The sequence below is a fragment of the Bufo bufo genome, chromosome 3 (genome assembly GCF_905171765.1).
Source record: "Bufo bufo chromosome 3, aBufBuf1.1, whole genome shotgun sequence".
In the NCBI taxonomy this organism is placed as follows: domain Eukaryota; kingdom Metazoa; phylum Chordata; class Amphibia; order Anura; family Bufonidae; genus Bufo; species Bufo bufo.
Window position 1 is genome coordinate 284,768,045 of NC_053391.1, and position 13,466 is coordinate 284,781,510.

General features: G+C 43.1%; 1 protein-coding gene across 3 annotated transcripts in view; it reads left to right on the forward strand.

The window, feature by feature from the left end:
* TNNT2 (troponin T2, cardiac type) overlaps nucleotides 1–13,466 on the forward strand; it is a 565,716-nt gene that overhangs the window by 97,589 nt on the left and 454,661 nt on the right. For 2 of the 3 annotated variants that reach the window (XM_040424165.1, XM_040424169.1), the window contains exon 1: nucleotides 6,262–6,305. The exons of the other annotated variant lie outside the window; for it this stretch is intronic. In XM_040424165.1, the coding sequence (XP_040280099.1) occupies nucleotides 6,274–6,305 (32 nt within the window). In that variant the 5' untranslated portion in view covers nucleotides 6,262–6,273. Of the gene's footprint in view, nucleotides 1–6,261; nucleotides 6,306–13,466 lie in introns of those variants that run through there. 3 annotated transcript variants of the gene reach the window in all.

A 13,466-nucleotide genomic window follows, 5' to 3' on the forward strand; every position in this document is an offset into this window, starting at 1 on the left:
AATTCCACTTTGGATGCTTCACTTAACACTAGTAATCAGCATATGGAGCTTCACGCAGGAGGCAATAATGCCAATACAGAGTATAAGCAGATCCACCATATTAAGCATAGGAAAAGGGAGCCTACATACAGATGTAGCAACGTTACCGATCCTCTCACAATCGCGAAAGCGAAGAACAATTGTAACGGATCCGCTTCCGTTAATGGACGCTTCCTAGCTTGCGCCGAGGACCACAAGCACCGCACTGGACACCACAAGCACCGCAGATTCCACAACCGCCGTAGCTTAACTGGAGCCGCGCCGTCTTCCTTCCACCCTGAATGAACCTCCAGCATTCAGGACCGTGTGGGAAAGATCTCTCCTCCAGGGAATATGCAGAGCATAGCAATCCCCAGCGTGATACAGCAATTCCCTCCAATAACGAGACGAGGCTCCGTTTTGAAGGGTTAGAAAAGCATGAACTGAGCATAAACTCTTTATTGAGGGCTACCCGCCCGTATTTATGCAGGTCCCCACAATGCATCATGGTCTCCTCCTCTCTGCCTGGAGACACCCGAAGTGCAATTCAATTATCTCCTAGGACAAAGGGAGATCACCAATACACATGCGGGAACAATAGGGCAGGAATTTCCACCCAAATACACAAAATCCTCCCTTCTGTCTGGGATATCATTATGGATTAACATAACTATCACAGACAGTAAAAATACAGTTTTTAAACATACACTGTAACTTTAAAACCATACATTCCATCTACATAAAAATTACATATTTAAACTCCGCATACATCAAACATAAACACTCCCAAAAATCACACAAATCCCTCCAGCGGATCAAAAGTTAAGTGAAGTCCTTTATGATCGACCGAAACCACAATTTTCTGCCCAAAACAGTTCCATAGATTCTTTACTATACACCGCTTACCGCGTTCGGTCCTAAGAACAGTCCAGACATGCGGCATAGTTCTGTTCTTGAAGGGTAATATGTCCCGGGGCCATAGTCGTAGGGCAGGAGGCTAGCCATCAGTCCTCTACAATGCCCAGTGGCAAATGGCAGTTTGTCACACATCTCCCCTTTGGGGGGAAGACTAACCAGGCACCTGACCTTCTGTCGGTCAGTGCCTCCGTTAGTCGATCCACCAACCCACAGTAACCAGATGCCCGAGTAGCCCACCCACAACAAACAGGTACAAGGGTGACCCACCCACAAGAAACAGTTACTGCACCTGGGTATTTTGCTGTGGTGATGGGGCAACATGCTGTGGGGACTTGAGGGAGGGCAGAGGCCGACTGCACTCTGCCCAGCTGCCAGCTCTTCTGCTGGGGTGCTGAGACCATAGTCCGGCTCAGTAGCCAGAGGAACATGGGAGTCAACAGGGGTTAACATCGCCTCTGTTAACCCTGAGGCCACATTAGGAGTTAACTGGGGAGGGGAATTTGTACTCACCCCCTCCTCCTGTTGTCCTGGTGAGGGTAGTGGGGGATCTGGACAGGCTGTCCAGCATCCCGGTAGGTCAGGCGCAGAGACCACGGTCCCATCTGCGCCGTCTGGGCGATTGGTGTCTCCCCTTGTTAGGGTAAGCTGCCGCTGGGGAGAGAGGGTGCTTCGCTCCTCTCCCTGAAACACAGGCTGCCGCTGGGGAGGAAGTACGACACCTTCAGCTCCCTGGGGTTCACACTGCCGCTGGGGGGGAAGGACGACACCTTCGGCCCCCTGGGGTACGCACTGCCGCTGGGGGGGGAAGGACGACACCTTCGGCCCCCTGGGGTACACACTGCCGCTGGGGGGAAAGGACGACACCTTTGACCCCCTTGGGTTCACACTGCCGCTGGGGGGGAAGGACGACACCTTCGGCCCCCTGGGGTACACACTGCCGCTGGGGGGGAAGGACGACACCTTCGGCCCCCTGGGGTACACACTGCCGCTGGGGGGGAAGGACGACACCTTCGGCCCCCTGGGGTACACACTGCCGCTGGGGGGGAAGGACGACACCTTCAGCTCCCTGGGGTTCACACTGCCGCTGGGGGGGAAGGACGACACCTTCGGCCCCCTGGGGTTCACACTGCCGCTGGGGGGGAAGGACGACACCTTCGGCCCCCTGGGGTACACACTGCCGCTGGGGGGGAAGGACGACACCTTCGGCCCCCTGGGGTACACACTGCCGCTGGGGGAAAAGGACGACACCTTCGGCCCCCTGGGGTACACACTGCCGCTGGGGGGGGAAGGACGACACCTTCGGCCCCCTGTAACTCACGTTTTTGCTGGGGCGCAGGGACGGAATACTTCGCCATCTCTGCCCGATATTCTGCTTCCTGCTGCAGATACTCCGCCAGTTCTCTCCTCACTTCCGGTACAATTTCCTCTGTTAGGTGGGGCCCGTAGATAGCCAACCGCCTCTTCAGCATAGCGTCAAACCGTACGTGACTATACCAATAGTCCAGTTTTGCTTGGTGTTCCCAGGATGCTGCTCCTCGCACTAGGGAAGCCATCCCACCGCTTGCCACCAATGTAACGGATCCGCTTCCGTTAATGGACGCTTCCTAGCTTGCGCCGAGGACCACAAGCACCGCACTGGACACCACAAGCACCGCAGACTCCACAACCGCCGTAGCTTAACTGGAGCCGCGCCGTCTTCCTTCCACCCTGAATGAACCTCCAGCATTCAGGACCGTGTGGGAAAGATCTCTCCTCCAGGGAATATGCAGAGCATAGCAATCCCCAGCGTGATACAGCAATTCCCTCCAATAACGAGACGAGGCTCCGTTTTGAAGGGTTAGAAAAGCATGAACTGAGCATGAACTCTTTATTGAGGGCTACCCGCCCGTATTTATGCAGGTCCCCACAATGCATCATGGTCTCCTCCTCTCTGCCTGGAGACACCCGAAGTGCAATTCAATTATCTCCTAGGACAAAGGGAGATCACCAATACACATGCGGGAACAATAGGGCAGGAATTTCCACCCAAATACACAAAATCCTCCCTTCTGTCTGGGATATCATTATGGATTAACATAACTATCACAGACAGTAAAAATACAGTTTTTAAACATACACTGTAACTTTAAAACCATACATTCCATCTCCATAAAAATTACATATTTAAACTCTGCATACATCAAACATCAACACTCCCAAAAATCACACAGATCCCTCCAGCGGATCAAAAGTTAAGTGAAGTCCTTTATGACCGACCGCAAGCACAATTTTCTGCCCAAAACAGTTCCATAGATTCTTTACTATACACCGCTGACCGCGTTCGGTCCTAAGAACAGTCCAGACATGCGGCATAGTTCTGTTCTTGAAGGGTAATATGTCCCGGGGCCATAGTCGTAGGGCAGGAGGCTAGCCATCAGTCCTCTACAATGCCCAGTGGCAAATGGCAGTTTGTCACAACAATAACGAATGTAAAAGCAGAAACCAAAAAAATCTGAATGCAATTTACCTTTATAACCAGCAGATGGTGCATAGAACTATTACATTCTAAGATTTGAACATACCTACAGACAATTTACAATGACCACACTAGCACTATTTTTAATTCTATCATTAATTTAATAAACTATTAATCAAATTTTATAGTTTATATTTATTCTACTATTTATAACTATTTTATTAAAGTTACTTTTACTTAAATACCTATTTATAACACAACACAAAAAAACACACAGGCTACGTGCCAAAAGCCGGGTATAATGCAAGCCAGCACCTATTCATAAAACAGGTAACCAGGACATGCATCCCCGCGTTTTGGCCTGTCACATGGACTCTGGTGTCACGTGGACATGCATCCCCACGTTTTGGCCTGTCACATGAACTCTGGTGTCAAGCGGACATGCATCCCCGCGTGACACCAGAGTCCATGTGACATAGGCCAAAACGCGGGATGCATCCCCGCGTGACACCAGAGTCTATGTGACATAGGCCAAAACGCGGGGATGCATGTCCGCGTGACACCAGAGTCCATGTGACAAGGGCTCTATGCTGGAAAATAACTGATCAGGCATATCCCAATGTATTCTGAATGGAAAGAAATCTGTTCAGTTTGCATCAGGATGTCATCTGTTCCGCGAAATGAGAGTATGAAAGCCTACATTGGCAAAAAAATACAAATGTTGTGGAATTTAAACCCTCCCCCCACCTAATCATTCTCAATCTACTGTATTGTTCTAAAAGAGAAAAAAAATAAAAATAACAAAGGGCGTCGTGCATCTCCTTTCTTCCATCACAGCTTGAGAACAATAGATGGACAATGTTGGGGGTTGGTTGGTGTTAGTCACAACTGGTGTGAGATACATTTCTGTTGATTACAATACTGACACAGACACACACATGCCTATAATTGTGTATAAAAAACAGACAATCAAACACAAAGTACAAGCAAAAAGGTTTTTTTTTATCTCTACCTTATATTAATAACCACTTATTATATAGCTCTCTTCCTACCATTTATAACTCCTTATTACTAAAATGACAAAACACAGCACAAAACAGTTCTTTTTTTAACTGAAGACTATATGCCATAAGCAAGATATGTTTAAGCCAATGTCCTATCTGTGAGACAGATACCATCAGCATACCTCACAGTCACAGCCGAAGACATTTTAAACTAGCTCTCTATCCAAATGGAGAGAGCCATTAAGTCTAAATATTTGTTTATTTTGGATTTCTTGGGAGTCCTGTGCACCTGTCGTTACCATTAGGGTGAAAACAATTGTAATGTTTTTTGTTTTTTTTTACGCTAGATAACTCCTCTTTCACTGCTTAAGAGGGCTGCATAAAAATGTTCTGTTTTCTAATTGTCCGAACTACAAGTCAATTCAAATAACCTATAATGTTTTGTCAAGTAAGCTCATTTGCATAAATATGGCCAAGATATTGCAAACAGTGTTTCAGCTGTCCAATAGATGGAGCTGTTCATGAGGAAAATGATAATACTCTGCAGACTGTAGGACATAAGACTATGTATCCAATAGATGGCGCTGTCCATGAGGAAAATGATAATACTCTGCAGACTGTAGAACATAAGACTATGTATCCAATAGATGGCGCTGTCCATGAGGAAAATGATAATACTCTGCAGACTGTAGGACATAAGACTATGTATCCAATAGATGGCGCTGTCCATGGTGGAAAGTAGGCTAATCACATGTGCTATGTCTTTCATATTTATGCAAATTAGCTGACATAACAAAACAGTATAGATGGGTTATTAAATATATATTAGAACAATTAGAAACCCGGAAATTTATGCAGCCTTCCTAAGCAGTTAGAGAAGAATTAGCTAGCAATAAAAAAAAAAAAAAAAAAAAAAAAAAAAAAAAATATATATATATATATATATATATATATATATATATAAAATTTTGTCACCCTAATGATAAAGATTTAGGTGCATGGTCCCCCAAGCTATCCAAGAGCTCTCAGGCAACATTGAGACTTACTGACTCTCAGTTAGATGAGAGATGGTTTTAAATGTCTCATAGTGCACCAGGCTGCCATTGTAAGGTATCCCATTCACCTGTTTTATGAGTAGGTGTTGGCTTGCATTATACCTGGCTTTTGGCATGTAGCCTGTGTGTTTTTTTGTGTTGTGTTATAAATAGGTATTTAAGTAAAAGTACCTTTAATAAAATAATTATAAATAGTAGGATAAATATAAACTATAAAATTTTGATTAATAGTTTATTAAATTAATGATAGAATTAAAAATAGTTGAAATGCTAGTGTGGTCATTGTAAATTGTATGTAGGTATGTTCAAATCTTAGAATGTAATAGTTCTATGCGCCATCTGCTGGTTATAAAGGTAAATTGCATTCAGATTTTTTGGGTTTCTGTTTTTACTTTTGTTATCGTTCTTCGCTTTTGCGATTGTGAAAGGAGTGGTAACGTTGCTACATCTGTAACATGTTTTCCTAAAAAGTACTAGGAGACTAGCGAGTATTATATTCCAATTTCCAGGCCAATTGGAGCCAATCTGGTTGGAAATGAACTTTTAAAAAACATTTGACGTACCTGAACCTTGACAGGTTCGCAGCTCTCTAATTATGATCAATAAAATCTTTTCGTTTTTATTTTTAAACTTTTGTTTAAGCAGTGACTGGTGATAATAAGTGAAATGTATACATTCTAGACATTGGTCCATGAGGTTTTGCTATTCCTTTTCCTGGCAAAATATTTTGTGAAATAACAAAAAATATACACAAAATAGTACTAATAGTAAAGTCTTATTAATTATTTATGTGCTTTTTCTTTACTCTTTTCCAGAACCAAACATGTCTGATACAGAGGACATAACAGAAAATGAGTATGTATTTGCTGGTTTTGTTTTAATTCCTCTTGCACAAAATGCATCGCATTTTTATAAGCAATGGTATAGCATACTTGTCTAATTTCCAAGATCTAATAATCCAAAATAAGTGATTATAATATGTGTGATTATAATATATAAGGGTACTTTCACACTAGCGTTCGTCTTTTCCGGTATTGAGTTCCGTCCTAGGGGCTCAATATCGGAAAAAAACTGATCAGTTTTATCCTAATGCATTCTGAATGGAGAGCAATCCGTTCAGTATGCATCAGGATGTCTTCAGTCAGTCACTGTACGATTTTTGGACAGAGAAAATAATGCAGCATGTTGCGATATTTTCTCCGTCCAAAATTCCGGAACACTTGCCGGAATACCAGATTTGGCAATATTTTACATTGAAATACATTAATGCCTAAGTGTTCCGGAAAAATGCGCAGACCTTTAAAAATTTTAAAAAGATAAATGCCGGATCCGTTTTTCCAGATGACAACCAAAGAGACGGATCCGGTATTGCATCACATTTGTGAGATGGATCCGCATACAGATTGCCAGATTTGCCTGACGGAATCCAGCGACGCTAGTGTGAAAGTACCCTTAGTAAGTTAAATAGTTAGCCCCAATTAGGACAGGCATCAATGTGAGTGATGATTATCTTTTTGCAGTGCTATGAAATATTTATGCACTATACAGATAATAATAACTAGATGTGCATTTCATGAATAAAATACATAGTGCTTGAAAAGTGCTTAAAGAGGACCTTTCACCGATTCTTACCCTATGAACTAACTATACAGACATGTGGAGTGGCACCCGGGGATCTCACTGCACTTACTATTATCCCCGGGCGCCGCTCCGTTCTCCTGCTATGCCCTCCGGTATCTCCGTTCCCTAAGTTATGGTAGGCGGAGTCTGCCCTAGCGCTGGCCAATCGCATTGCAGAGCTCACAGCCTGGGAGAAAATAACCTCCCAGGCTGTGAGCTCAGCGCTGCGATTGGCCAGCGCTAGGGCAGACTCCGCCTACCATAACTTAGGGACTGGTATCTCCGCCTACTATAACTTAGTGAGCGGAGATACCGGAGGGCATAGCGGGAGAACGGAGCGGCGCCCGGGGATAATAGTAAGTGCAGTGAGATCCCCGGGCGCCGCTCTACATGTCTGTATAGTTAGTTCATAGGGTAAGAATCGGTGAAAGGTCCTCTTTAAAGCTTGTGTTCGAGTGTGTACCAGTTTAACATTTAATGGCACAGTTTAAAGTGTATAGTAATCTCTGCATAATAATGTGATTGGTGTGTGTTATTTTGAATATATTAAATAAAATTCTAGAGGTGCAGTGTATACTGACACCAAGAGATTAGAGCAGTGCTCACCTGCTGTTTGTTTAGGAAGCACAGAAACACCAAGGACTTGGCATGCGTACAACTTAAAGAAAATATGATAGATTCAGCTCCCAGAATTTTTTTTCTCAGAGGTAAAATCCAATAAACACAGTACATGCACAGTATCTACACGTTTCAGATAATGGATTTAAGATCCTTACTCATGACACCGTTTCTGAGTGATGCCCCCAGTATAAATACATTCTTCCCACCAATTACATTCAAGCTTTAGATGTCACATGTTACCAGGTGGTAATGTTTGGGCAACACAGAAAATGTGGAAATAAAAATTCATACTATAAAATGTGAAAAAACAAAACATATAAATACTCAAATTAGCTTTTTGTTTAATCCATGGGAAAGCAACTGCCCAGTTGAAACATCCAAAAAGCTTCTCTACTGAGTTTTCTTTTGTGGTCACCTACCCTAATTGGGGCAGTGACCCTTTCCACACCTTGCACTGAAAAAGCAGAGATGTCCCCCTTGTGAACAATCTCAAAATGTAAACTTGCTGCTGACACATTGCGGGTTTTATAATGCAGGATGTCAGACAAATGCTTGCGTATTCTTGTTTTAATTTCTTTTGTTGCACATCCCACATATTGTAATGAACACTCTCTACAGGTAATCAAATAAATCGCAAATCTGTATTGCAGTTTATATATTGTTTTAAATTGTAACACTTGCCATTAGCTGTAGAGGTAACAACCTGAAAAAGACTCGTGTTCATAGCAAATTCATTTTCTGAGGCCGCACCTACAACTGCCTTTGAAGGATAACCACACTGGCTTAGGAGTGGTGCGGTCACAGAAAAGGTTAGGACTCATTGTTTTGCTGTAAAGTCGGAGCCCTCCATGCAGCACATCTGATACCTGTTGCCACTATATCGCTCCATTCCTCTCCATGATTTAAAACTAATAAATGTTATTTTTTTACTATATTGCATAGTTCATAAAAAAAATTGTAGTTGGTAGTAAAAGTTTATGTTTTAGACACTGTATTGGCATTTTTTATTTTCTTATATTTACACCGATTAGGAAACACCAACTGTGTTCTAATTATTGACCAAGCTCAATTCCTAGCTTTCATGACAGAATGTGGGGGGATAATCACGTGACTGTAACCTAGGTACAGAGCGAAAGGAAAAAGAGTGTTAATCAAAGTACAGTTTGGATGTAAGTCCAAAAGATCTTAGAGTAACCACAGGGTGCCAATAGGAAGGAGAGATGGTCACTAAAAGGAGGGAGAGGTAATAGGCTGCCAGTGGTGATTGTATATGTAGAAAACAATGCTACATAGGTATAAATTGTGAAACACAACCTCCCTCGCCTGCATCGCTTGTAGAGTCTTAGGAAGAACGTCAGTCCCACAGATGGTACTTCTGGTAAATTCCTTTGTTGGTATCACAGGACAGCTAAACGCGTTTCGGGGGTGTTACCTCATACCCCCTACCTCAGAGCAATCACAAGTGATAAAATAATAAAATCATGGAGTGCATGAAATACTTGCCTAGTGTTGGTTATTTATATGGTCCAGGGCTTGTTTTCCCGCTAATTCACTCAGTGAGGTGGCAATAAACATCACTTTCGGTTCCGGAAAATGAGCTCCACGGTGGAACGCATGTGTGGTAATCTATATTACCAGTGTAAAGATGGTATATGGATAACACAAAATGTTATTATAGGTAAATAGAAGCCGATGTAGTGGCCCAGTATAATGTATGGGTGAAGAGCAGGACCGTGAGAAATCTACTGTGCGCAGGCGAGGTTGGAAGAGTCATAACTTCCGGTTTCGCCTGGTGGAATGCAAAGCAACGCCTAAGCTTCCACCTGAGTGGAAATCACAGGTGGAACGCATTGGACCGCTCACTGCTTACAGATACTTACCTCCATGTCAGCGATGCGATGCAGCCTCTTCCGGCCTGTGTCCCGCGCTGTATGTCCATATATGGAGTCAGTGCTTGTGTATTCTAATTTAGCCTGTATTTCCGACTGTAGACTCGTTTATAGATTTGATAGCCAGTGTACATCCATACACATGACAGCTGCCCCAGCGCACTCAGCTCTGCTATATCTCTATATATGATAGCTGCCCCAGCACACCAAGCTCTGCTACATCTATACACATAACAGCTGCCCAGCACTCCAATGTCACCACCAGCTCTGAGAGAAGATCTGGCAGACGTTCTTCTCTACCTCTTGTATGATGTTCTTTGTTTTGGTTTCACTTTCTCATCTCCTTTCCTACTCCCAGCTGCCACCTATTTGCACTGATTGTCTCCCTTTATATTCCCTCCCATACTGCCTCACTTTGCGGTTTATACTTCTTCCTGGATGAGTTGTTCACTGCTGGATGCTCCTTCTCCTGATTCCTCAGATAAGTCTGTTTCCTTTATTTGTGTTTCTTTGCTAGCTTGATTGTAGGTGACCCTGACTCCGTCCGTATTAAGTGCAGGGAGCCGGTGGTCGTGTCCCCTCACTATTATAAGGTTTTCAGGTGTCACATAGCATAAGGTACGTGGACATGCAATCGTCTACCATTGAGACCTTTGCATGGGCATAGCAGTCAGGGAGAGCTCTAGGGGTTTTATAGGGCTCACCCATATGCTCCTTAGTTTGGGATCAAGCCAGTCGGATGTTTATTTACAAGTTCCAGCTTTCTGAAACACCATCCGTGACAACCAAGCTCTGCTACATCTATACACATGACAGCTGCCCCAGCGCACTCAGCTCTGCTATATCTCTATATAAGATAGCTGCCCCAGCAAACCCAGCCCTGCTACATCTATACACATGACAGCTGCCCCAGGACACTCAGTTCTTCTATATCTCTATATATCTATTTACTGTATAGTAATACTTAGAGATATATAGATATAGCAGAGCTGAGTGTGCAGGGGCAGCTGTTATATGTAGAGATATAGTAGAGCTGAGTATGCTGGGGCAGCTGTCATGTGTATTAGATGTAGCAGAGCTGGGTGTGCTGGGGATGCTATCATATATAGAGATATAGCAGAGCTGAGTGTGCTGGGGCAGCTGTTATATGGAGATTTAGCAGAGCTGAGTGTGCTGGGGCAGCTGTCATGTGTATAGATGTAGCAGAGCTGAGTGTGCTGGGAAAGCTGTCATGTGTAAAGATGTGAAATAAAGAAAATGTCAGTCCTGTGTCCCAGAACACGGACAGTTACTTGTGCTGCTGGTTCCGATATAGTGTGGTGGGTAATTCACACTCGGGAGTCATGCAATGAAAAGGTTTAAAACCGCGCTGCTTAAGATTCAGTCTAACGCTGCACAGGTGAAAGAATCAGGGTACTAGCCTCCGTCCTCCTCTCTCAAGGGGTTCGATCCTCCTCTGACCGCCTCCTCTGTAGGATTAAATGACCGGCATATAGTGAAGTACCCTCTTAGTTGTTGGTAAAAAAGGTTTTATTCTACTCACAGACAATGGTAGATAACAGGCATATCACAGTAAAATCAATTCAAACTCCTGCCCGACCCGGGTTTCGCTCTCTGGCTTCCTCAGGGGCGACAACTGCGCATGTCCACAGCTGGGCCCTTTAAATAGCCCAATCTCCCATTCTCAAGCTGTGGGAGCCATAGCCCAATCAGGACATATTAAAATACATCAGTGAAATACAATACATTTAACATATCATTAGTATGTAAAATCCTCTCACCATAAAACAATATATACCGTACGCCAAATATATCCAAAAGTCAGTTAGATCTTTTTCAATTGTACGGTATGCTTTTCACTATCATGTTGCCGCAGCCTTGTAGTATATACAACCTCATCTAAATATTTTGCTATCCCTATTATCTGGACCGCATTTGTATATAAAGTATACCTTCTTTTTCAGCTTTTGTTCCACATTTTTCAGAAAACTTCTTAGTTCAAACTATTCATCTCTCTCTTATACGTTTCCTCCCGCACTCACCTAAATCTCTCTCCACCCACTATTAGTCACAAAGCACCAAAAAACAACTATGTCATAAATATCTCGCATGGAGTTATTCGTATTATCACCTACACAGCTCAGAGAGCAACCACACAGAGAGTAATTCTAATCAATTATTCTTTATTAGATATCCAATACATAGATGGTATATCGATTAAAAAACATATACAAAAGACAGTGCATACTGGGAACACAAAGGTGTTTACAATAAATGTATAAAAACAGAGTAAGCTCCAAACCAATAAGGGACTAGTATCCCCCCATACACAGTAAAGCAGTATTAGCTTGATGGGGCGCCTATAGTAATAATAGCATCCAGAGCATACATACACAAACACTCCAACCATTTAAGGGAGTGTAAGTCTGGGTGCTGCCCACATCAAGCGGAGACTGCAAAGGAAGAGGGGGGGAAAAAGCAGCACAGTTTAAAGTGCAAATGCAATAAATACCTACTGACCCTGGTCTGAAACAGCCGCCCGACGATCGTTTCGCAAAGTGCTTCCTCTTGGGGCCTACTGAACTACTCCATACTGATCTCCTATATACTCCAGACATCTACATTCAACCAATCAGCACACACCTACTCAGCTTTCCATAATTTGAGCAAATCAATTACTCCTGGCCGTGGGGAACATGGCCAACCAATGGTCAGTCGTGTTCAGTCTCGTCATCAGTCACCTGATCATAAGGTATTGGTACCACCCACCTCTCTCTCCAGATCGTATTACGGCACCATTCAATCCTGAGCTTTAAACACTCTCACTATACCTCCGCATCACTCCCCACTGTTGCATACACTAGATCACAGATGGCACTCAGATGACCTCTTGCCGTCATGCGATCCGCATCATGACTCGGCTACGTCAGCCAACGGCGCCAGGGAGTGACGTCACCCTCTGTACTAACGCCATACTACCACGGCAACTTAGTTTCCTAGCAACCAAGTCACGAGGCGGGTCACATGATCGGACCAGCGGCACATCGAAACTTCAATGTTATTGTTTGCGGAGGAGACCAGGATCCACGTCATATGGTATATGATCAACATTCTCTGCTGTATATATATAGACAAATAGATATAATAGTGATAACAGAAGTAAAGATGATTATAAATAAATAAATAAACATATTTGAATACATAAATATATATATATATATATATATATATATATATGAGGCTGGATATTTTATATAAACATTCAAAAATAGATTCAATATCTCCAGATAATAAAAGTGACCCGTGCACAAACAGATTAGTAATATCTCTACATTGTGATTATAAAAGCTACATTCGTTATCTGTAATATAATTACTGCAGTATCCCACATAATATAACAGTCACAATACACAACTAAAGTGCTATAGTGTAAGTTGCATAATATTAATGCCAATAGAAACCAGTGTATATATATCTTTTGGACATCAAATGTTTGTCTACCATCATTAGATGTTCAACATAAGGGTATCCCAACACCCGGACCATTGGGTTGATGTATAGGATCCAAGTGATACTCTACAGACCCCTACCTCCAATACCTACCCAAAGACCAGATGTGTTCCGATACCATCAATTATAAAGTGCTTGTGCATGTGCTCAACAGAATAAAGTGAAGGACAGAAAGAGAAGTGTTAGAAAAGTGCCAGTGCCAGTGTTATAGGAAAGAATTATATTGATGGTATCCAAACCCAGCTCGCCTATACATGTTTCATCACTATAATCATATAAAACCCTACACAGCGTGTACCCCATTCCAGAAACCCCTCGGTCACTTCTCTGACTCTGTGTGTATACACAGACGTATAATGTATCTCCTCAGGGGTTT